The sequence below is a fragment of the Castor canadensis genome, chromosome 5 (assembly GCF_047511655.1).
Source record: "Castor canadensis chromosome 5, mCasCan1.hap1v2, whole genome shotgun sequence".
In the NCBI taxonomy this organism is placed as follows: domain Eukaryota; kingdom Metazoa; phylum Chordata; class Mammalia; order Rodentia; family Castoridae; genus Castor; species Castor canadensis.
Window position 1 is genome coordinate 616781 of NC_133390.1, and position 25236 is coordinate 642016.

The 25236-nt window shown below is 56.7% G+C and overlaps 1 protein-coding gene across 1 annotated transcript; it reads right to left on the reverse strand.

Annotated features, from left to right (window-relative positions):
* Window positions 1-1909: 1909 nt before the first annotated feature.
* Col6a1 (collagen type VI alpha 1 chain) lies at window positions 1910-24412 on the reverse strand. Its single transcript, XM_020178658.2, has 35 exons — window positions 24182-24412; window positions 23338-23467; window positions 21946-22146; window positions 20310-20469; window positions 19838-19966; window positions 19730-19750; window positions 19538-19558; window positions 19412-19456; window positions 18044-18097; window positions 17496-17540; window positions 17363-17389; window positions 16854-16880; window positions 16718-16762; window positions 16362-16415; window positions 16096-16158; window positions 15281-15343; window positions 15123-15176; window positions 14985-15020; window positions 14562-14624; window positions 13075-13137; window positions 8711-8773; window positions 8335-8397; window positions 7973-8023; window positions 7741-7776; window positions 7382-7444; window positions 7170-7235; window positions 6689-6724; window positions 6168-6204; window positions 5806-5814; window positions 5219-5352; window positions 4728-4837; window positions 4444-4627; window positions 4162-4342; window positions 3508-3537; window positions 1910-3312 (listed from the first exon to the last, which is right to left on the reverse strand). Exons 1-35 carry the CDS (start codon window positions 24276-24278, stop codon window positions 2690-2692), a joined length of 3084 nt encoding a protein of 1027 aa, XP_020034247.1. The 5' UTR covers window positions 24279-24412; the 3' UTR covers window positions 1910-2689.
* Window positions 24413-25236: the final 824 nt, after the last annotated feature.

The following is a 25236-nucleotide window of genomic DNA, read 5'->3' on the forward strand; positions in this document are numbered from 1 at the left end:
CATGGGTGTATCAGATCAGGGGCACAGTAACAGGTGTGGGTATCAAACCCATATCAGAAAAACAAGGCCCATGAGCTTACGAAACACACTGGACCAAGGAATGATGAAACTCTCCAATCTGGATCATAGAAAGGAGGAGCAGTGGCACACACTCACCTGCCATCAGACCATCCAGGGTGTGTGTCTTGGATCAACAGGCAATGAACTCCCCACTCTGTCCCTGGGGCTTAGCTCTGCATTACTCCTGTTTTACGTGACCCACTCAGATTGCCCCTCTGTCTGGACCTTGTAAACCCTGAACCAGCTGTGTCTTGAGCCAGATCTGCACTTTGACCCCACTGTGATTGTCTTCTCCAGACACCTGCAGTGACTCTACATTTGCACTACCCCAGGCTCTTGCTTTTAGCAAGGCACCTTTGAACCTTGCTTTTCTTAGCCTTTCTCATTGAATCTGTATTTCATTGAGAAGTATAGTGTGTGATCTGACAGTTAACATTAGTAATTAAGATTAGAGCAAAACAACCTGTTTTGTCAATGGCTTGCAGCTATCAAGTGAAATCAGTAGTACTTGGTGAATTAAAGGCAATGGAAATTGACAAAACTTATGAATCATTGTTCAATAAGTTCTGCCATTGTGGAAAGACATAAGTGAGTCCATCGATGTTTACTACATAGCTCACTCATGATAGTGGACCTGCAGGTAGAGAGACCACAGGGGTGTGTTGAGGATCCACCTCCATCAGGACCATGCCTCATGGTCAACCTGAATCCAGTGTGCAGACCTGGGGTGATTGAGAGGGGCCTGGACAGTGGGGAAGGAGGATCGCTGCAGAAGGCAACAGCTCCACCCTCCTCCAGGCCCAGGCTCTGTTCTTACTTCCCACCCTATAGCCTCCCCTTTAGTCCTGCTGGATGTGGTCTGCTGGCTGCAGTGGGCTCACTGGGCTCATAAACATGGCCAAGTGCCTTGGCCCAGCATGTTTACCTGGTGAGAAACCTCAAGCCACCCCTGGCCCTCTGAGGAAGGGACAAAGGTGTTGGGGTGGGGGTGGGGTGACAAGACTCAGGCAGCCCCTCAGGTTCCTCAGCTGTCTGCCCCTCACTCAGCTGTTGGTGTTTCTCTCTCTGACTCTCTCCCCGCTCCTTCCTTCCCTCCATTTCTACTTGGAAGCTTGCTCACCATCAAGCAGAGGGGCCTGGCGTTTTCTTGTAGAAGGCTCTCACGGCTGCCTTGTGTGAGGCACTCCAGTGAGGGTGGCCCTGCACCCCACTCTACATCCCCCTGCCTTCCTCTCTCCCTGTCATTCTCACCTTTTTTCCTCCCCCCCATAAGAGGGGAGGAATAAGCAGTGGGAATCCAGGTCTGTAACAATTGCAAACGTCTTTTGACACGGGACCAGACCTGCTTCTGTCAGTCTCACCCTCCTGTGAACCCCTTCTGAGGCCAGAGGCCCCCTCCTGACCATAGCCCCAAGCCTGGCCTTGCTGGCTGGCTGCTGTCTTACTCTGAGTGACGGTCGATACTTCCAGACATTTTCCAGGTCCTATGGGCTCTCTGCCCTTCTGGATCTCTGGGAATGTTTTAGTATCAAAACTAAAATCCAGATGCTGGTCTTTGGGGTTTAATCTGGTTGAATCCAGCCCATGGAACCCTATTCTGCTCCTAATTTTTAGTCCATGGTATAGGGCCCTCTGGTACATTGCCCACAGATATATCAAGGACTCTGTGTCCCAGTATATTCCTCCCAGACACAGGTAAGCAGTGCCCAAGGGCAGCATCCAGCCAAGGACAGCACCTCTGCCTTCCTGGAGTGGGGTAGAGGGAGGGTGAGGGTATTGGGGTTGGGCATCCACCACTGCTTTCCTCCCTGGGGTGTGGGAAGCGTGGACAGGCAGCAGGGAACAGCCATGGAGAGGAGTGGAAACCTTTATTAGCAGAGATGGCTGGCTTGGACGGGGCTGAGACTGAAACTAACATAGAGGGTCTTCAGTAAGATGTAGCACAGTCACTATTTTTAGGATAAAGCTTCTGGCTGCTTTTGACAGACACATCCATCCAGGCCAGGCCCTGTGTGAATGTGGGGCCCAGAGGGCAGCACCTTTACATGGAGAGCGTGAGGTCAGGAGGCCAAGCTAGCGTCTTCCTGCTGCTCACCTGGAGGCCCCAAGGGCCTGGACCACTTCCAAGCACCTGATGAGGAAGAGCCACCTCCTCAAGGTGTGTGTTTGAGAATACTCTTGCCTTCCATTTTCTGGAAACCAAGCAGTCCGGCACCAGCAGCTCACCTGAACTCATGAGCAGGGTTTGCTTTGACTTAAATCATGGATGAAACGATAAAGAAGATCCTGAAGGATTGGTGTCTAGACGTCAGGAACAGAAAAGGGCGCAGCATGGAACTGATGTCAGCAGCAAGGGAGATGAGATGGACTGGACGTGCGCAGCCCAGGTGCAGAGGGAGGCGAGCAAGGTGGCTGCCATGCTGCATGAATTGAGGGAGGGAGTGGACACAGATGGCAGCTCGGGTGAGTGGCAGAGGACAGCACACAGCTCGGGTGACATCCCAGCCTGTCACACTCTCCCTTAATGCAGTCTAGCTGTTGGGGTTGGCCAGGAAACTCTGGTCACATTTCCTCTTTCTGTTTGGTCATGGGTAGGAGAAGGGAGGCTTGACGAGGTATGCACTGCCCACTAGCCCAACGCCACCTTCCTGGAAACTGTCTGATAGAAGACGCCACGGAGCAGGGCCTGGTAGCTGGGCACACGGAATAGGTGACGCTCGCCAAAGGCCACATCGTACTCTGCCGTCTTGCCTGTGACCAGCACGCGGATGTGGGGCTCGTTCACCTGATGGCCTACCACCACAACAAAGATCTCGATGCCCGCACGCTGGGCCTCCTGCACTGCCTTCTCGATGGCCGCTGCTGTGGCCCCCTGCGAGTTGCCGTCTGAGAACAGGAGCAACCTCTTCTTGGCGGCGCCCGACGAGGTCTCGCGGTAGAAGCGAGTCACGTAGCTCAGTGCGTCGTTGACATCGGTGGCATCGTTGAAGAAGTCCATGCTGTCCACGGTGCTGGCCAGCACCGTGTAGTTCTGCAGGAACTGCAGGGCTGCCCGCCCTGGCTGCTGCTGGCCCTGGCCGCTGTACTCCACCACTGCCACCCGCACCTCCTGGGAGGGGTCTTCCCGCTCCGCCGACAGGAAGCGCTCGGCCAGGCGCTTGGCGAAGAGCTTGGTGGTGTGAAAGTTATGGCTGCCCACGCTGGCGGAGCCATCCAGCAAGATGGTGATGTCAGCCGGAGAGGAGAACGTGACTGTGGGCAGGGGTGGGCAGGTGTGAGCACGAGGCCCGCCAGGTGCAGCTGTGAAGGGCGGGCTAGGGGGCCCCCGAGCTGCACAGAGATGCCAGGGTCGGGGAGGGGAGGGGAGGGGAGGAGAGGAGCTGCCCAGAGCCCTGCAGGGGCCCCTTGTCAGGTACCTGCCCACCCTTTCCAGCCTCAGGTACTCACTTGGACAGGTGTAGTCTGGGCACTTCTTGTCTGTAAAGACAGGACCGTGTGCATGAACCACCATGCCCCTCCCCGGCCCCCAAGGGAATCAACGCTCACCCTGAGCTCTGCTGTCCCACTAGGAGGGATGGGTCCCTTAACTCAGGAATGACAGATGGTCCCCAGGCACCACTTCCTGGTCCTCACTCCAACCCAAGGGGCGGGGTAGGACCTTGGCCTTTTCTGAGAATGAGGAAACCCAGGCTCAGAGGAGAAGTGGTCTGCAGGTCAGGCATGCACAGCCCCACAGCTGGCCATGTGCCCACTGTGAGTGTGGTGATGGTGACTGCCTGCTGACCAGCTGCCTGCACCATGCAGTCGGGTCTGACTGCTGGGCCAAGCCCAATGGACATGCTGTGTGTGTGCCCATGGGAGTCAGTTGGGGTCTTGGCCCCATGTGAGTGTGAGTGAACACCCCTACACTGCCCTGCTAAGCTCAGGGCTGGGACAGAAGCCACCCTGGTCAGTGCCACATGGCCTGGCTATAACATCTCTCTAGGTGAGAGATACAGGCAGCTTCTGGGGGCCGTTTTCCTTGGACCAAGGGTCCCAGGGAGCTGAGGGCACGTGTCCATGATGGCCTGGACATGTGCCCTCCACCCAGCCCACACACACCTATACAGATCTGGGCCGTGATATTCTTCAGGAAGGCATCATCCAGCAACTCTGCATAGTTCTCCTTCACCAGTGAGATGCCCAGCCGGCCTTGGGGCAACAGGCCTTGGCAGGAGATGACGTTGAGCTGATCTGAGCCCGCGACAAAGCCAAACACGTCTTTGATGCCCACGGAGACCACCTGGGGATGACAGGTCTCATAGGTAGGCCTCAAGCCTGTGCCCTGCGCCTCCCCAGGGGGAGGCGCCTGTGTCTGCAGGTGTGATGCGGATAGCTTCCCACCTGGATGTCAGGGCCGCAGAGCACGCTGAGGGGCGTGGTGTCTCTCTGCGTGTCTGAGCGTCCGTCCGTGATGACCAGGGCAACGCGGTTGTTCTGGGTGGGTGGCAGCAGCCGGTCCCGGGTGTATTGGAGCGCCTCCCCCGTGAACGTGCCACCTGCCATCCACTGCAGCTTCTTGACGGCTCTGTGTAGCGAGGGGACAGCCACGCCAGGGTCAGGGTCTGGACCAGGGGTAGGACCAGGCCTGCTTGGGGTCTGGGGGTGAGGGTGGGGAGCCCACTCACTCCTTGAACTCCTGGGCATTGCGGATGTTGGGGCTCCTCATGTCCACATGCTCCTGCATCTGGTTGTGGCTGTACTGCACCATGCCCGCATGGGACTGCCCTGGCTCAAACTGGAGAGCGATGTGGTCAGCCCACCACCCAGAGGCCCGGCTCTCATGCCTCCCCAAGGGCCCCTCCACAGCAGCCCTGGACCTTGGCCTGCCTGTTATGTGGGGCCCCTGGAAAGGGCTCCCCTGGGTCCACACAGACCCCACATGAAGCCTCCCTCATTTTATCTTCTAGGGATGAGTTCTGGAACCACTGGCAGGACTTAGGCCCATGCCCTGGGGCCCAGGATGGGCACTGCTCCATGTCCATGCCACCTGCTAGGGGCCAGTGGCCTCACCAGGTGGGCTGGGGGCCAGGACCAGCCGGTATTTGTGTGATGAGTGGGGACTCCAGGGAGGCTCAGCTCTCTGCCCACCATGTCTTCACCAGGCACAGGTGCTCACCTTGACCAGCTCGTCCTTGCTCAGACGGTCAATGACCCTGATAATAAAGTCCTTGGCGATCTCAAAGTTCTGCAAGCCAATACTCTCAGAGCTGTCCAGTACAAAGAGGATGTCGATGGGGCCACACTTGCACTCTGTGGGATGGGAAGGATCAGCGTTCAGGGCCTCCTCTGGGATGACCTCCATGATTCATGGTTCAGCCCCACCCCACGCTAAGGATCTGATCACCCCTCCTCTGGCTCCTCAGGCGGAGGACTTGTTAGGTTGATGGCCTTCGGCCAGGTCCAGTGACAGCTGCTCCCTGCTGCCCCTTGATCCCAACCTGGGTCCCATAGGGAGAATGGACAGGCCAGGCCCAGGGGTCTGGTTGTTACTTGAGGTCCTAGAGAAAGAAGACTGGGACACAGCTCCCTGGGCCTATGTGGCCCCAGGGGCGCTCTGTGGACAAATGGGGCAGATGGCCAAGGAGCTAGCGAGACACACGTGACTGCTGCTGTGCAAATGCAGAGACAAGGACGTAGTTCCATCCACCATGGGAGCCATTCCCACCACATGGAAATTGCTGAGAGTGAAGAGACAGCACTCACCGCAGCAGGCTGGGGACAAAGGGGAGAGAAGAGCGAATCAGACAATAATGAGAGACAGACAGGCAGACGACAGCTCCGACTGCAAGCTGCCCCCTTGCCACCAGGCTCCCCAGTAGTTGCCCTGCTGCCCAGTGCTGCCCAGGCTCTCAGCCTGCCAGGGCACCAGCTATCTCAGGGGATGAGTAGCCCAGCCCCAGCCCACCCCTGTGTGAGGCCATGCCACCTGTCGGGTCAAGCCTGGGCACTGTCTGACCATCTTCCCCTTTGCCCCACTTGGAGTTCACAGAGAGCCTTCTGGAGCAGAAAGGTGGGCACTGGGGCTGGTGTGGACTTTCTTGTCACTCGAAGGTCAGGGTACTCACAGCACATTTTCATGATGATGTCCAAAATCTCACATTCCTGGGGAGGGAGAGGCAGAGGCTGAGTCTGGATCTGGGCTGGGGACCTCCTGGGCACCCCTGGAGCCACTGAAGGGCTGGGTTTGGGCAGGGGGTTCTCACATCCTAGGGTGTGCCTGGCTCTACCCACTACACCCTTGCCACCAGGGCACAGCTCCTGATGTGGTCACCAGTGTATGGCTATCATGTATCCTCTATGGTCATGTGTCCTCTCACCTAATCCCTGTGGTCTTCATGTGTTCCCCATTGTCATCGAGTATCCCCCACCTCTGGAATGTCACCTCTGGTCATTCCGGAGGCCATGTACTCTATGGTCATCATGTGCCCCCCCATAGTCACCACGTGTCCCCTGTGGTCATCACATGGCCCTAGAGGCCCGAGTGCGAGGCACCTCCTCCCTCAGTCACCCCAATGTTATGGAGCTTCCACCAACAGCCTTCCATGGGGTCCTGGCCCCCAGAGGACGTTTGCAGATAACTACTTACATCAGGCCCGGGTGGTCCCACGTGTCCTGGGGGTCCCTGTTAGAGCAACAACAGACAAGGGCTCTGAGCAGAAGGCACCCACCTGATGATTCCTGAGCCATAGGTCCTCTGGGAGCCCAGCAGGGGCCTCAGGCAACCGCACTCCAGTGGACCCCTTAGCCCCAGTCTCATCTGACCACCCCACCCTGGTCATCCCCACCTTCCCACAGGGCAAAGAATATTCTCTGCAGGTTTGATGGCCTGATGAACAGATCTGGGTCCTCACCAGGCACTGGCCCCAGGACCCTCTGGCTACCCTGGATGTGGCTTTTACCATCCTTGGACAGTCAGCCCGCACCCTGGTGACCGGCCTCTCCCCAGTGACCCACACTGTTTCGGTGATTCCACCTGCTCTCCTGCAGAGCCCCATCCTCTCTCTCCCTGTCCCTCGTCTCCCCCGGCCCTCTGTACCCTCCACCCACCCAGCTGCCATATCACCCACCTGGGGGCCTTCTGGGCCTCGGTACCCCTTCGCCCCTTTAACCCCACGGGGTGAAACATCAGTGTTCTGGAAGGAAACAGCAAGGTGTCAACAGGCACAGCCAAGTGCACCACACCACCCTGAGCTCTCGGGGTACAAAGAGTGCATCCTCCCAGTGTGTGACGTGGGGTTCACACCCGGGTGGCTCTGTCCCACTGCCCCATATCACTTACATCCTCTCCAGGGTCCCCAGCTTCACCCTCGTCTCCCTTGAGGCCAGGGTAGCCTTTGGTGCCCTGTGGGTGACAGAACACGAAGGTTGGTGAAATCGTGGGGTGAGGGAGAAGCAGAGAAGGTGGGTGTGAGTGTGGCTGGCCTGTGTCTGAGGCCAGTAGGGTGACCCTGGGACCCTGTGTGTGTTGTATGTGTGTTCATTCAGTGCCTGAGCTCATGTGCAATGTGTGTGCTGTGGGCACTGAGCTTGCACGTGCGTGGGACATGCACGTGAATGTGTGGACATGTGTGCATGCATGCTCCGAGTGTGAGCACACAAACCTGCAGACAGGCAGATGCAGGGTAGGGGTGTACTCACGTTTAGCCCTGGGGGGCCCCTGTTGCCTGGATATCCCTGTGGGTGAAAAGCAGGACACTTACACCATGGTCAGACATGGGAAGGCATCCAGGTGGTGACTGCAGATGGGGGTGGACCACAAGACTGGCAGAGGTCAGATGGCTCTGGCCCTCCCTGTCCTCTCCAGTGTCCAGGTGACCAGAGAGATGCAGGGGAAGTTTTGTGGGTACACAGGGAGGCTTGAGACACTCACGGGGAAGCCTGGGAAGCCCTCAGTGCCGTTTCCGGGGGGACCGTCTTCACCCTGGGGAAGCGGAGTAGAGCTCCTGTCACCATATGAGACACTACCATGATACACAGGGGACAGTGCAGGCACAGGACGGCAGCACCTCAAGGGCCCTTCCTGTCAGCCTGGAAGAGAGGCTGTCCTAGGGGTTCACTCCTTCTGGACTGGACCTCAGAGCAGGAGGTATCAGCTGAGGTGTCTGCTGCTTAGGAGTTTACTTCGGGCACTGGCTGTTCGGTCACTAGGCTGGCTCAGGGCAGGGCCAGGGCCTCCTAGGGCCTCTGACCACCCAGCACTGGCCAGGCAGGGGTCTCCTAGGGAATACTCACCCGTTCACCCATCAGCCCTGGGTCTCCAGGGGGCCCGGCAGGTCCTGGGGCACCTCTGAGACCCTAAAGAGAGGAAGGGGTGACAACTAGGTCACAGACAGTGCAGGTGTGGGGGCTCCCATAGGGAGTCAGGCCCTGTCAGGGCAGGGAGAGGGCAGAATGGGAGCTGGGACCCTGTGGGGCCAGGGAGGGGCCTTCTGAATGGGCAGGGGCAGGGAGAGGTTTTCTGGGTGAGCAGGGGCAGGAAGGGGCCTCCTGGATGAGCAAGCGGATAGGGCAGGGTCTTCTGGATTGGCAGGGCAGGATCTTCCAGGTGGGCAGGAGAGAGAGGGGCCTCCTGGGTGTGGGGACAGGGCAGTACAGGGCAGGCACTCACCTCAGGTCCTGGAGGACCCTCATCACCGCGGTATCCTTTAGGTCCAATTGGGCCAGCCTCACCCTGAGAAATGGAGAAACCTGTGGGACCCCAGTTCACTGACCCCTGGTCTTGCTCTGTGAGTTGAGGGTCCCAGATCATAAGGCACCACTGCATACAGGGAGACCTCATCCAGGGGCCTGGGCCAGGCTTGACCACTTTCAGGCTCCAGAGGGCAGTAGCTGGACCCTCAGGGCCCCTCTGCAGGTGGGCTGGGGCTGCTGGCACTGGGTGAGATTATGTCGGTTCCCCACTGTGTCCCTGCAGTCTCCTTATTATAGCCTTCTCTTGGGGTCCTTAGAGGACAGGGTGAGTAGACCGCTCTCTCCTGCTCAAAGCTGGCTGCAGTGGCCACATGGACCTTGATCTCCCAGTAAAGCCCATGTGGGCTGTGCTGGACTCCATCTGCAGTGGACACCTCTTGCCCAAGTCTTCAGCCTCTTTCTCACCAGACACCCAACCATACAGCTGAGGGGACAAACCCAGCTGGTTTGTTTCTGATGCAGGACCACCTGGTCAGCTCCCCCAAAGTGCTCTCTGGTCTACACCTGGCCTGCTGCCCCCAGGCTCCCAGTGCTGCATTTGGCCTAAGCCTGGTTCATGGGCCTGACCCTTGGGCCCCCAAGTTGTGTGCTAGGCCACCTCAGTCTCCACCACATCTCACAAGCCTTTCTCACAGTATGGGGCCAGAGTTTCAAGGGCTGTCCCCTAAGCTTCACTTTCCCAGAGCCATCCCCAGGCATGACCCACTGTCCTCTGGGCTGGCTGGGTCCCCTAGCACCTTAACAACACAGCCAGCAGAGAAAGGAAGCACGCACCAGTCACCACGGAGCTGCTGGGTCAGAGGACTGTCCACTGGCCCCAGCATTAGGTCAATGCACCCCAACAAGGCCTTGCTTGGTTGGCCTCCTCTTGCAGCATTTACAGCCTCCCCCTAAAAGCTCACTCCATGAGCCAGATCCATCTCCATGGCCTCTGCCAGTCACAGAAGCATCAGCAGTGTCCGTCCCTGCCTGGACCACATACACATCTGGCTCCGGCCACCAGGCCTGTGGGCCAGGTAACTTCTCCCTTTGCACACATCACCAGACTTTGAACATGTCACCAGGCTTTGCACACAGCCTCGAGGAAGACCAGCAGCTCTCCCAACTTGTGGCTCACAGGGGACAAGTATGCCCTTGAGACCCTGCGTTGGGGTATGGAAGAGGGGGATCATCCAAAAGGCCCTGTGTGCCCTGGGCAGGCAAGTGAGTGGTAGGAGGTTTCATCTAGGGGAGGTGTGTCAGGTCCCCTCCAGCAAACTGAGAGAAAAGGGACTGAGGCTGGGCATTGTCCTCAAAGCAGGCAGCCCGTTGATGGACGTTTCCAGGCAGCCCTGAGGGCCCTGGTAGGTGACTCTGGGGTCTTACCAGAAGTAGAGGCCACATAAAATGTGGGTGGAGGAAGGGTGAAGCTGGGAAGGGTCAACAAAAGGAAGTTATAATTTTTGCCCCATTTTCTGGATTTCTCAGCTTTTTCTTGGGATTTGTTTGGGAAAGTGGACATTTCTCAAGAAACTTCTCTCCTTCTGTAGCAGTGCAGCCATCTGCTCTATGTCTCTGGTGTGTCAAAACACAAATGTGTTCTGTACTGTGATGGCCTCTCATGACTCCTGGGTGTGGGTCTATCCTCGAGGGATCAGGATTGAAATGGCTACCCTCTTCTGCATCTGATCTCATGCCCAGAGAATCACCAGCCCCTACCCGCCCCCGCAAGGCTGGGCGCAGGTCCACCTGTCCACAAAATACACCACGGTGGGGGTGTGGGTGACAATCTGAAACTCCACTACCCACGTGGCACGGGAAAGCTCCCAAACATCCCAGGGGATGGGATGGCCCAGCCTGGTGCTAACCACTACTGGGGAAGATAAGGATGTAGGGCATACACAGAAAGTCCAGAGAGTTAGAGAGAGATTTAAATATGACGAAGGTGCCTTTCGTCACAGGAAAGGCGGCAGCTGACTTGCTGTTCACAGAAAGTGCAGTCGACACTCCTCACCTCTTGCCGTGACAAATGAGAGCCAAAGCATGAAAATACGAGGATGACCAAATAGAGTAGCAAAACAGCAAAACATCACAGGCAGTGAAAACACAGAGGGCAAAATTAGAAAGATGTCTGTGTTGTGGGTAAAATGTCATATACATCAAACTGAGAAACAGAATCCAATGGAAAACCAAGCACTCCAACAACCAGAAAGAACATTCCTGCAGGCCCAGAACCCCAAAAAGGACACCTGGCCTGTCCACAAGTGCCACCCTAACTGAGACAGGCGAGACTGTTACCAAGGAGCAGAAACACACTTTTGAAGTTTACAGTATCTCAAGTTAGCAAAAGTGTGGATACAGTCTATTTTATGCTCTTGAGGGAGGAAGAAGGTTGGGACTACTTTGAAGAATTTTTTATCAAATATTAAAATACACATGCACTGTTTATCCAAGAAATCCTGTGCTAAGAATTTACCTTCCGGATTTGGCGTTGGCGATATCTCAAGATGGATGGATGATAAATGATGGGTTATGGGTGAGTGGACAGGTGGGTGGATGAACGGATGTTAGAGACATGATGAATGAGTGAAGGGATGGATGGATTTATGGAGGATGGGTAGATGATAGATGGACAGACCACTGACAGATGATGAATGGATGAATGAATGAATGTCACTTGACAGATAAGTGGGTGACTGGACAGACATATGGATGGCAGAGACAGACAAGCTGCCAAGCCAACAGATATTGGTATTTATTAAAGTATTTTCTTCTGGGAAGCAAAATACGGGGGACAATCTGCATATGTGTTAATGGACACTGGAGAGGTAACTCAGTGAGTCTACACAGCAGTGTCATGGCTGAACCGGACACCCACAAGGACAATCAGTCTTACACTGACCAGTGTGATGCATTTTGGGAGAACCTCAGGTCTACACTCACTCACACTCACACTTGTCATGAGACACTTTTTTGAAGGATTCTAGAGCAAACTAAATATCAGAAGAAACTGAAAGCCAGTGACTGCGGTGGGAGAGGAAGGCCTCTGCCGTGCTGGGAGCCTCTCTCCTGCAGCAGCTGCCTTGGCTGGGGAGCAGTGTGACTTCTCTTATTTAAAGCAAAACAAGTGAGGCAGCCTCTGGGTTTTGTTTTGTTTGGGGGGGGGGTAGTCTTGGCACAGCCTTATTTCATTTAGGAGACTTACTTCATTCATCTTCCTTTATCGCCAAGAAACAGAACTGAAAAAACACCTTTGCCTCTTGTGGCTGCTGCTTCCTTCTTACTTTTTAAATTCTTTGTTGCAAACTACAATTCCAAATTTCTATCTATAAGAAAAGCCTCCTCAAACAGGAAGCCATGTGTCAAACCCGGGGCCTTACCTGCCCATGCCCTCAGGCCTCCACAGGAGGCCTGTCTCCCAGAACCCTGCCTGTATGACTCACTGACACATATGCTCCTGACAGACATGGCCAGCAGCCAGCCTCCTGGCTGACTAAGCACATCTGGGCACCATGCTGAGGCCATAGCTTCTTCCACAGCCCTCCTATATGGGGCACCTTCTTCTTCCCACCCACCCATCCACACACCTGCTCTTGGACCCCCACATTGGGAGCCTGGGCCAGGGCCTAGAGGACATGGTGGGTGACCCTGTAACGAAATGGGTCCGTCCCAGCTACCTCCTGTCTGAGCCAGGGGTGACCCCACTCCTCTAAGCTCTGTCAGACCTTCCTCTTCATCAGGCCCAGGCTCCCCTTCTGGAGTGCAGGCTCTGGACAGCCTCACCCCCAGCAGAATTCTTAAACCTTCTGTATACTAACACTTCCAAATCCACTTCCAGCCACAATTTCACACAGGTGTCTTCCAGGGGCTCAAAGGCCTCCTCCCCAATATGGGACTCCATCCACCCAGGAACCTAGGGGCTCTCAGAGTCTGCTCCTGTCCTCCCCACTGCTGCCATGTCTGGTGTGGGGTTCTTCATCCGTGCCTCCAATACAGTCCTTGGCCTCATGCAGAAGATCAGGGCCTTGGGAATTGGGTCCACTGTCACCCGGTCCCACCCAGACCAGCCCAGGATGACAAGCTGGTCTCTTGCAGCTGGCTCCAAGATGGGACACCCTTGTCTAGGGAACACACATTGCAGGAGGAACCCAGTTGGAAACAGATCTCCCACTGGCTGAGCCACGGCAAGCCTTTCTGTCTCAGCACCCAAATTGGCCAGCTTGGCCGAGCCGTGAGCCGAGTGTGAGCGGTCAGGCTGTGGGTGTCCTGCACCCCATCTCCCGAAGTCGGCAGGATTCGTACCGGGTCTCCAGGAATGCCGACGGGGCCTTCTCTTCCCTGGTCACCTTGGGGTCCAGGTTCACCCTGGGGAGAAAGGAGTCCACGAGTGTGGAGGTCAGGCCACAGGGCCACTGGCTCCACGCTTTTCTGGGGGTGAAAGCTGCCCTGATGGCCAGTGGGCAAGGTGGACAGCAGATGAAGAGTTCATCGGGCAAGGATTACAGGGGTCTGGTGGGCTTGGAGCTGGGCAGAGCCACTGCCCTCTATGGGCACTGGCTGCTCTTTTTCTCTGTCTCCTGACACCTTCCCCTCCTGATCTTGCCATGGCTTTGTCAGGAAAGAGGCCCCAACCATGACCATTGGGGTGACCACCTATCTTAGGGGCCACAATCATGAGGCCAGCATCTCATCCAGAGGTCCTGGAGGCTGTTCCATGCATGCTATTCCTCCTGTAGGGGAACCACTGGCAGAAAAATCTTGGAGAGCCTCAGAGGTCCAAAGCCAAGGTGGCCCTCCCTGGAACTCTGTTCCAGAGCATCTCTGGTCACAGTGAAAGGGACGTGAGTGTCCCGTTCCAGGGACAGGTGGGGACATTCCTGTGTCTGCTGTAGGCAGATGGGGTACTACCTCTGAGGCACTTTCCCTACTGGGATCATAGGCTCTAAGTCTACTCTCTGGGTCTAGGAAGTCCCCAGTGAATCAGGGGACAGACAAAGTCCAGTGTCACATCTGGCTATGAGGCAAATGATATCAAAATGGCTCAGGAGGCCTGACTGGGAGGAGGGGACAATTGGAGCCTCAGCTGCAGTGCCACCATCTGCTGAGAGGCTCTGTGCGGAGACTTCCCAACTAAACCATCCTCAGACTCATCCCCTACTTGGGGTTTTGATCTGACATCCTCACTCTTAAAAATTTTACCTTCCAAAGAAGAGCCTGAGGTCTGTGTGGAAAGGTTTGCACAGTGGCTGGGAGCCACAGATATTTAGAAAGGCCCAAAGTGTGATGGCGAGGGGCCCGACCAGGTAAACTGTGTCACATGGCTCCCACTACCCTTAGTGGCTGCCAGGTGTGGCCCAGGAACAGAACTGCCTGGTAAAGGTTGCCTGGACACTTCCACCACAGCCATATCCACATAAAGAGAGCTGACAGGGCTTCCCACTCCCCTGGGGTTGTGGGAGACCAACTGTCTGGTCAATATGACATCTTGGGATTGTTTTCCCTGCAGAGGAAACTCTCCATGAGGACAGGGAGGTGGACAGTCCTGTCCTGCCCTCTGCAGTGACCTTTGCTCTCCTTCCCAGGACCCTGGGCTGCCTCCCTGGGGGGCTCTCAGGCCCTGAAGGTGGCCAGCCAGGCCCATGAGGTAGGCAAGGATGCAGCATGGAAAGCAGAGGGCAAACTCTGGACACTCAGGCCTGTGTGGTGGGCCCTGTAGCTCTGATGCCTGACCCTGGCCTCAGCATGGCCCCCACCTCCAGGCAGGGCCCCAGCTTCACGATGTAACTCACCAGATCTCCTCTTGGTCCCCGTACACCTGGGGTCCCCCGAGGTCCTCTTTCTCCAGGGCCACCCTGCGTGGAGAGGAACAGGTATGAAGCTGAAGCCATGGGGTTCACCGGCAGAGGGTGGGGGCTTAAGGCCTGGGCTGGAGCACGTCCACAGTCATCTCTGTTCCCTCTCCAGGTCATTCCAGAGGTTGGGCCTCCCTGCTCCTCAGGTCCACCTGCCTCCAGAGACCCCAAGGATCTAAGGCCCCAGGATGGTCAGCACCTAGCTTTCTGCCAGTGCCAAAGAATCCTGGAGGGCAGGTGAGACCCACAGGGTACAGATGGGAGTGCCATGGACCTGTGGGAGCTGGGACCAGGCTGGGCCATGCTGGCCTTGCCTACGCTGTGTGGTGAGGATGGAGGCCTTGCCACCTGCTGACTCACCTTCTCTCCTGGGGCACCATCTGGTCCTGCATTGCCCTGAGACGAAGAGGAACAAACCCAGCATTAGTTTGTGCACAGCCTGTGCCCGGCCACCCTGTGCTCAGGTGAAGGGTGAAGGGCAGGGGTAGGGGGTCTCACCTCGTCACCAGCCTCTCCTTTCTCTCCAGGGGGCCCAGGCTCTCCTGGCTCGCCCTGTGGGAGGACAAGAGTAGAATCCTCTGTCTAGCTATGTGGCCCCAAGCCCCAGTGTACATACATGAGGCTCATCTTGTCTCACCTTGGTCACCTTGTCTTACCTCATCTCCAGGTGGTCCCGAGCTCCCAGGTCTCCCAGCCTCCCCATCTGCTCCAGCTTCGCCCTGGGGAAGGTGAGGGGTCACAGATGCTGCTCAGGGTACAGCCTTCAGAAGCCAAATCAGGGCCCATCCTGGGAGTTCAGTGACGGTGCCTGCCCTACCACTCCAGTATGAGGCTGCTCTGACCAATGCTATATAAGCCTCTGACCCTACCCATGCTGCAGAACACTGCTTCTGGCCCTGCCCAGCCACCTGACCTAATCGGGAAGCTCCAACCTGCCAGGCTGCAAATGGAAAACTCAAAGTCTGAGCCTGGAGGGTGACCTTCACTCTCTACCATGAGACCCCAAAACCTTTGCTCAATCCAGGAGGGCCTCCTTGGGACTCCTGGGGCAGGGGCAGACTCCTCCCCATCTCTCCTACACATTCTGTCCCCATGAGAATCCCCAGGGAGACGCAATGGAAGACACAGCCTCAAGTCGGATGTAAAAACCTTTGCATGCTTCACTTTTCTGCCATCATTGTCTCCCTTTGCTCTTAAATTCAGGTTTTGCTAAGGACAGAGATTCAGATAAATTGACTGAGCTGCAGGGCTATTCAGCTTAAGATTACCAGGCTTTGGGAGCCCCTGGGTAGCTCTTCTACAGGTGGTTGCCCACAGCCTGGCCACTGCTCTGGCCACTGCTCTGCCTGCCCACTTGGCTTCTGACTTCTCCACTGAACCACGACCCATCCTCCCAGGAGGAATGAATGTCTGACTCAGAACCTAGAGGCCAACGAAGCCTCCAGCCCTTGAGAGGCCACGGGTCACTCACCTTTTCTCCTTTTAGTCCAAAGGCGCCAGCATCACCTTTGGGGCCAGGGGGTCCTTGAATGCCCTGGTAAGAAGACAAACACGGCAGGTCACAGCTAGCAGAGGCCTTCATGGGCCCCAGGCAGGCAACTGTCCAGCTGTGCCATCAGGACTCAAGCAAGCCTGTACGCGGCACAGACATTGGCAACTCTTAGAAGTACAGAAGGGTTTGGAGCAAGGTTCTAAAAATCCCACAGTCCCAAAATATGGGAAGAAGAGGTGACTTACATCGAATCCTGGTGAGCCCTTGCAGCCTGGCAGGCCTGGGTACCCTGTCTCCCCCTGGAAGAGGAAGAAAAGGTCAGGTTGAGATGGTCAAGTGGGCAGTTGAGGTGAACCAGCCTCCAATCTTCTTGGCTTTGCCCATCCCTGCCCCTCCCAGGAAAGCCGCAGCCCTCTTAAGCTTAACGGGTGGCTTGGGGCCCACTGGAACCTGAGGAAACATCTGACTTTACACCACCAAGTCACCTGGGGAGGTCCAAACCATGAGAACCTGACCCTCCACCCAGGGATGGTGCCTGTTTGCCCACCTCCTGTCCCCAGACTGCATGCCCTGGCACCCAGCCCTCCGCCCCTGGAGTCACCTTCATGCCATCCACTCCATCGATGCCTCTCTTGCCCTTCTCGCCCTGTGCATGGAGACAAAAGAAAGATCAGATGAAGGTCAGACAGCACCGGGTTATGGTGGGGACACTCATGTTCTCAGTCACCCCCACTCACCTTGTAGCCTTTGGGTCCCCTGGAGCCCTGTAAAGACAGGAAGAGAAGGTGAGGGGTGGTCCCCACCTGGACTGGAGGGAGGCTTACCACCCCACTTCAGCTATGTATGCCCAGCAGATGAGGACAAGTCAGGAGAAGCTGGGCAGGGACCCCCTGTGAATGCAAAGTTGTCCCAAATCCTAGGGAGTGCCTACCACCATGAGAATCATAGGGCCGGGGCACAAGGAGGGAAGGGTGGGGAGGAGGGCCAGGCTTCGTGTTCAGAGGGTCTCCAGGAACTGTCAGTGCCCCTTGAGGTGGATGAGAGTGACGGGTGCTGTCTGTCCCCAGGCCTGGCTGATCCAAGCCTCAAAGCTCAGGGGACATGGGGGAGAGCAGGGAGTCAGGGCAGGTGTTTGCTGGCCATGTCCCCCACAGGGACACCGCCACCTCCCAGCAATGGCTCCTCATCCAGGCAAGATGAAGCTCTGTGTGCACAGGGACACGACCTGAAGTCGAGCTTCACTCACCTTCTCCCCACGGCTCCCCTTTTCTCCCTGCAAGCAAACACAAGTGGAAAATGGATGTCATTCACACACCATGTGGACCAACGTGGACCGGCCCAGTTCAACCCGCTCAGCCTGAGGGAGCCTGGACACGCACCTTCATTCCCTGGTACCCGACTGGTCCCAGGTCCCCAGGCCTTCCCTGGAACAGAAAAGAGGACGGTCAGACACACCTGGACATACCAGCAGCCACCCAGCCCACCTCACTCCTTGCTGCAGCCCAAGCCTGGTCAGCTGGAGAGACCAGACAGCATCCAAGAGTGGCCTGCTGTGAGGGCCACCTGTGCGTCTCCAGGATCTCACAGTGAGCTGCCAGAGTAGGGGAGCCAGGTAGCCTGGAAGGAAGGGAGAAGGGAGCAAGGGGAGGGGGAAGTGAAGAAGCCCGAGAAGGGGGAGGGGAGGGGAAGTCAAGGCTCCCAGGAGGAGGGGGAGAGGAAGGGGACTCCTGTGGGCAACTGGCCAAGGCCCACAGCAGAGGCCCTGGGACTCTGATGATCCCTGGGGCAGGCCCCACCCCCAAAGAGGGATAAACTGTGTGATCTCCGTGCTCAGAAACCATCCTTCTGGAGGTTCCTGCAGCCCAGTTCACAGTCTCAGCCTTCTCAGTGTCTGCTGCCCCCCTACAGCCAGGCACTCGATACTCACGGGGTCTCCAGCTTCTCCTTTCTCTCCGGGGAGACCAGGCTTTCCTCGCTCGCCCTAGGGGACAGAGCAGACCAGGTTAGGGGTCATCCAGCATAGTTCTAGAAGGCTGGGGACGGGACTCTGGGTACATATAAGCAGGTCTTTAGGAGATTCCATTTGCCTCCAGAGTCCTCCTGGCTCCCACTCCCTTCCCTGAGGCTTTGGGATCCCATCCTAGAGTCCTCACACCCAGTCACCATGCTGGATTGAGGACGAGAACGTCTGCCACCAGTTTTCAGGAGAGCACCAGTTAAACAGGTGGATCTAGCTCTGTGGATGGAGACCACGTGGCTGGAGGGCCAGACCAGGATCTGACCTTTCTTAGGAGTCAGAAAGCCCATGTTTCTTGACCAGTCCTCCAGGGTGTACAGTAATTTTTCTTTTTGGGGTTGTACTGGGATTTGAACTCAGGGCTTCCCACTTGCTAGGTACCACGTGAGCCAGGCCCCCAGACCTTTTTGCCTTGGCTACTTTGAGATAGGGTCTCACTTCATGCCTGGGTCGGCCTGAACCACCATCCTACTATTTGTGATTCCCCACACAGCTGGGGATGACAGGGGTGAACGACTGCACCTGGGGATTGGCCTCAAACTGAAATCCTCTTGAGCTCCACCTCTAAGTAACTAGGATTATAGGTATGAAGCACTGTGCCCAGCTTTTTTTTCCCCCCTCAATTCTGGGGTTTGAGCTCAGAGCCTTGCACTTGCTAGACAGGCACTTTACCACTTGAGCCTCACCCCTGTACCTTTTTTTGCTTTAGTTATTTTTCAGATAGGGTCTTGAGATTTTGTCAGGGACTGACCTCAGATTCTCCTACCTATAGCCTCCCACATGGCTAGGATTCGTGAACCACCACACCTGGCTTATTGATTGAGATGGGGTCTCAGTAACTTTTTGCCCTTGGCTGGCCTTGAGCCAATCTCCATCTTCCAAATAGGTGGCATTACAAGTATGAGCCATGGCACTTGGCCCTTGATGACTACTTTTAATGTTCATATCATGCTGTACAAGCCAGGCCAGGTCTCAGGCCCCTGCTTCATGCCTGGATCCCACAAGAAGGCTTTTCCAGGAGCCAAGTGGGTGCCAGGGAGGGCTGTGGTTTGGGGCAGCTTCCTGGATGACAGGGAGGAGGCCTTGTGGCCCCAGTACTCATGGCCGGTCTACTCCACACCCACCATCTCACCGGGGCCCTGCTGCCTGGACTTTCTCCCTGGACTTGAGGCACCTTCCCAGCCAGTGCTGGGCACATGAGGTAGCCTGGGAGGCTGATGCAGGCTGTAGTCCCATGGGTCTCCCCCCACAGGAGCAGGAGCAGGTTCATCCACTCACCTCATACCCAGGGTCCCCTCGAGGTCCTGGAGGTCCTCTGGCAGGCTGCAAGACATGAGGGACAGGTCAGCTCCAGACTCCAGACAGGGGTCATGGGGTGGGTTGCTGGGGGGCGGTTAAACTCACCTGGCACTCGAAGGAGCAGCACTGTTGGGGGGAAGACACAGGAGACACAGGTCAGAAAGTCCAAAAGCAGGGAACCAGTGCCCGGACACAGGCAGGAAAGCATGTTGACACACACGTGCGCTTTGGTGCACAGACATGTGGGGGACACGCGTGCACTCTGACTGCACAGGCTGAAGGGGAAGGGGCTCTTACCACTTGCTCCACATTGTTTTTCTGGAATGGAAACAGAAAAGCGGGTTACTTTCTCTCCCTGCAGGGCACAGCGCTCCCCGACCCCACGCGGTGGACAGCAGCGCTCACAATCATGTCCACAATGGTGTCAATGGTCTGGCTGATGACCTCCTCTGCACCGATGCTCTGTCCCCAGTCTGCGGCTGTGAAGTTACGCCTGTACGTGTGGTCTGTGGCAATTATGCTCAGACGTGGCTCCTGGGGTGGGATGGGGGAGAATGAGCCTGGCCTCTGTCACTGTGCCAGCTCCAGCGCCCACCCAGTGGGACTCATGATAAGGGATGGCTGGGGTGGGCATTGCAGAGCCAACACAGACACACCCAGGTCCTCAGTGGGGCAGGGTCAGCTCATGGAAGGCTAGGGCCACCTGATAGTGAGTCCCTTCCATAGGAGCCACATCAGGGTCCCAGAAGGTGGGAAATAGACTCTGTGTGCACCAGGCAAGGGCCAAGGGACACCTATAGCCTGTGGGGGCCACAGGTGGTGGTTGCAGCAGCCTTAGGTGCTGTGCACTGGGGGCATAGGGAGGGTGGGGTCTCACCAAGTGGTCAGGCGTGATGGCCACAGAGAAGACCTTGATGCCTAGGTGCTTGGCCTCATTCACTGCATCCTCCAGACCCCCACACGGCTCCTTGTAGCCTTCCAAGGGGTGCCCATCAGTCACCACAATCAGGTACTTGTTCTCCTTCAGGTGGGAGCCCCTGGAGGAGCAGGCCATGTGAGACCCTCTCCAGGGCTCCTCCAGCTCAGGGTCCCAGGAACCACAGAGCTGAGACCCCCCTAAACTGGAGGTGCCCAGCTCTGGGAACTCTGCTACCCTAGGTTGATAGTGATTATAAAAAGTATCAAAATAGAAAATAAGGTCTTGTCCAGCCACATTTCTCTAAGAAACCTACTTTGAGAGATGCATACCGTCCCAAGTTGAGGCTCAGAGTCCTCAGCATGCAATCAGCTCCAGGAACCTGAGACTCCCAAGAGCAGAGTGTGACCGAGGCTGCACCTCGACCTGTGGGAGGTGTGGTGGCTGAGGGTGGCCAGCGACCCACACACAGCCTGGCATTGCTCTGCCCTGGGGAAAGGACCTGAGATGGGCATGCTGACCGTGCAGGGAGGGCGTTGTACAGAACCAGGCCGAGCGTTTCTAGAAAACACAGCTTTGCATTTATTCTGTGGATTCCATGTGGGGTCTGCACTTGAAGCCACGTCCCGATGCAGTGCCTTCCCACCTCACATGGCTGCCCAGCGCCCTCCATGGACAATGGAACACAGGGCCTGGCCCACCTCCTGCAACTCCGACCTCACCTGGCCACCATCCTAGACAGCTGTGGAGTGTGTGGACTCCACAGGACTCAGAGGGGAGCATGGCCTCAGTCCGACACTGGTCACTTTGGTGCCTCTCAAAGACCAGCACAGAGGGAAGGTGGGGGGTTTGATGACCCTCCCCAGCACCAGCCACCCAGGGCAGCCTCTGCTGTGGGGGGCTGGGCATGGACACAAAGCCTTAGGGCTCCCTGAGGGGGAGTAGGGTCATGGCTGCCCTCATCCATCAGCTCCACACCTGGGCCCTTATGGGACAAACACAGAACCATTCTGAGAAGAAAACCCAGACCAGTGGGCAGACTTTTGCAGAGACAGAGACAGAGAGATTAGAGATCCAGTCGATCAGGTCCAGCAACGCTCTGCACCATGTTCCATAAGAACCAAATTCCCTCTCCCTGTCTCTCTTTCTGTCTCTCTCTGTGTTTCTTTGTCTGTCTTTTGTCACTGTCTTTCCGTCACTGTCTTTCCATCTCTTTCTCTCTATCTCCGTCTCTGTGCTTCTGTGCACCTCTATCTCTATTTCTGTTTTCTGTTGCTTTGTTTCTATGTCTGTTTCTATCTCTGCCTCTGTCTCTGCAGAAGTCAGCTTTGTTTGCCACAGAGGGGCAGTGACTGGGGACGTTCAGGTCATTGATCAGGGAGACATTGGCTCGGTATGTAGGTGGGCGTGGTCCATAGATACTGGGCAGGCTGATGGTCTGTCCCTCACTGGGACGGGTCTCTGGATCTCAGGCCCAGGATTTGTTGGTCACTTGGCAGCCCAGGGCCTGGCAGGATCCCCAAGGGGGCAGAAGCCACCTGAGGCTCCAAGGCCAGCCCCACCCAGGCTGGATACGTGGACGGCGGCGGCCACTCACCCAATGAGCAGCTCCTCCAGCCCCTTCTTGATGGCGCAGTCGGTGTAGGTGCCCTTGCCAAAGTACTTGATGGCGTCCACGCTGGCCTTGAGCTCATCACGGCCGCTGGGCATGCGCGTGAGTCCACGGATGATTTCCACCTCATCGCTGTAGTGCAGGGCACCTGCATTCCACACCAGGTTGCGGTCACAGCGGTAGTACCTGTAAGCCACGCAGGGTGGGGTGAGGAGCGAGGCCTTCCCGGAGTACATGCCCCAGGACTACTGACCTGGTATTGTGGGTGAGGAGCTGTGTGCACTGTGATCCCATCTGGGGCCACAGACCCAGTCGTGGACAGAAGAGGGGCTCATGACAGTGGGGGCTTGGCATGTCAGTTTTAATGGGACATTGGGACCCCAGAGCAGGTCTGAGTGATCTCTGCCTTGCTCTGCAGTGCCTAGTCCTAGGGTCCTCCTGTGTCTGCTCTGCTGGACCCTGGGTAACCTGCCCACCTTTCAGGAGACAGAGTGACTGAGGCCCTAAAAGCAGGGCAGCTCTAACCCACTTCATAGGTGGGAAACTGAGGCACAGGAACATGGGTCAGGAAACGCTGGGTTGCATGCTGACGTCCACAGCTGGGCCCTCTTCCTCTCTCCCCCTGACCCAGGCATTTTTACTATGTTTCTGGTTCTGGTCTAAGAAACCCTTCTGGGTTGGATAACCCCCCTGCTTGCAGGTGCCACTGTCTCTGTGACACCTTCCAAGGACAGGAGGCCCTGGCCCTTGGCCAGTGCCCAGTAGGGTCAGGGTAAGACCAGGGGAGGGGCTAAGCTGTCTGACTGAGCCCCAGTCCTCATACCACTGCAGCCCTGTCACAGGTGGGGGGGACTCATTCTCTATACCTTCCAGGCCACACCTCCCAGGGCTACATCCCCAGAGGGAAGGAGAGGGAGGGAGCCAGTGAATGAAGTGCTGTGCCCCATACCCAGGGCCTGGGGGCCCCAGAGGCTGTGGAGGTGGATGGGCTGCAAGTCACTCATGCCCCTGTGCTCGGGACATCAGGCCCAGGACCAGAGCAGAGGCTCTGCTGGCCCACGTGGGTGGTGAGTGGGGTCAGTGAAATCCAGGCCCCCAGGCACCAGGCAGAACTGCATGCTTGTGGCCAGCTCCCCATACTCACTCAGTTTGCTTGGGGAGCTGCAATTCCTCATCTGTTTGGGGACCTACAGCTCAGCACTCAGCATGGTCCCCTTAGGCCTTCCTGCTGGCTAGGTGCCACATGTAAGCTGTGTTGTCTCTCTCTGGTCCCCTGAGTTGGGTGTCCTTCTCAAGTGGGCAGATGAGCCCCTGCCTTGTCTGCCAAGCCCCTTGGCCCACAAAAATGCAAGACCAGCCACCATGCACCAACCCTACCTGTCTCTCAGGTTGTCGATGAAGCGCTTGGTGAAGGACTTGACCTTGTCCACCAGGGCCCCATACGGCTTCAGCCTCAAGGCCACGCTCTCAGAGGTGTCCAGCACAAAGAACAAGTCCACAGGGCAGTCTGGGCCAAGGAGGGAGTCTTCTGAGCCATGACCTATACCCTTCTTGCACAAGAGGTCCCTTTGCCCACCGAGGTTTACTCATCCCCCACCAGCAGAGCCCCAGGTAGGTGAGCTTGGCCCAGCCTCCAGTTGCCCAGCGGGGACACCCAGCAGTGGATGGGGTAAAACCAGACCCCAGGGCGTTTCTGTGAGTGATACTTCCTCAGAGTTAGAAAGGCCTCAGCAAGGCCTCCAAATGACAGGGGTTCCCTGGGACAGGACTGGACAAAGAATTCTGTTCCTCTTTAAATTTTCAAGGTGGATTTAAAGACACCAGGGGCACAATCGCATGCTGAGGTATGCGGGAACAGTCACATAGGTTGGCTGGCTGGCGAGGAGCCAAAGGGACAGCATTTGGTCCTTCAGGTCAGTTGTTCACAGAGAAGAGAAAAGTGACCTGAAAAGATGGCTTCTGGCTGCCCCTCACCAGCGGGTCTCTCCCAGGTTTCCCAGCCTGACACCCCCTGAGAATGGGGAGGCTCGAAGTGACAGAAGCCAAGGGCCTTGCTGGGGTGGGAAGCCCGAGGCCCCAGCTGTCCTGGGACAGGGAACTAAGTAGGGGAATCTCAGGCCCCAACAAAGCCCCTTGTCCTTGGCTCTCACAGTGGGAGGGGACAGGTCCCCTCTACTTCCAGGCATCCCTCCCAGCAGCAGAAAAACTGGAGTCCACTCACCTTGGAAGGCGATGGCCTTTGAGGTCCCTGGGACTTCCTGTGTGGCCACCCAACAGGCCTGCATCAGCAGGGGCAGCAGTGCACCGGCCACCCTCATGTCGCCTGCCAGCCTGTGGGTCACCACTGAAAGAGGGCCGGGGTCGGGGTGGGCGGTGGTGCGGGTGCTGCAGAGTGAGAACCTCTGCCGCTGCCGCCTGCTGCAGTTACAGCCCAGGGCGCGGGAGCCGGGGGGAGGGAGGAGAGGAGGGGCGGGACAGGGACGAGGGAGGGGCCGGCCACAGGGTGAGTCACAGAGTGAGCCGGCTCCAGAACCTTCTGAAAGAAAAGCCCCCTCCGAGCCAGGGTGCTCCTGGGTTGTAGGATTGTTTCCCACCAGTCGTGGGACTTTGCTTGCTTGCAGGGGACGGAAGGACCAAAGCAAATTTTTGTGAAACAGTTCTGGTTGTTTCAATGCAAACCCTGTCCAGTCCCTGGAACTGTAGGGCCCAGTTCATCGCCACTGTCTGGTCCACCAAGCCCCCGGGCTTCTGAGCTGTTCTTGTGTGAGTTTTCTTCACAGTTTAGTACAACACTATTTGCAGAGATATTTCCATTTTTACTATGGGGAAAAAGTTGTCAACAAGTATACAGAGGTGTGAGAGCACACTGTGTGAGGATGTGAGTGACTGTGTGAGCGTGTGGCTGAGTGCACCTGTGAGTGAGAGACTGAGTGTGTGTGTGAACGTGAGGAGTGACCACATCTAAGTGTGTTGTGTGCGACACTGTGGTGCACCCCGGGCGGTTAGGGCTCCAGGTGAAGCCAGATGTATCCCTGCCCCAGAGAAGGTTCTGGAACAGTCCTGGAGCTAATGATGCTTGCTTATTACGAGACTAAACGTTTTATAATGGTGTACCAAAATATGATTAAAATATTGATGTGATTAATAGTAGAGGAACTTTCGAGAAAACCTTCGAAAGCCACACTTAGTTCTGGGCCCCCACCTGGCTGTCCTGGGATTGCTCCCAGTGCTCCCCCCCACTCTGCCACCTCACAGACCACGCCACGGGGTGGGCAC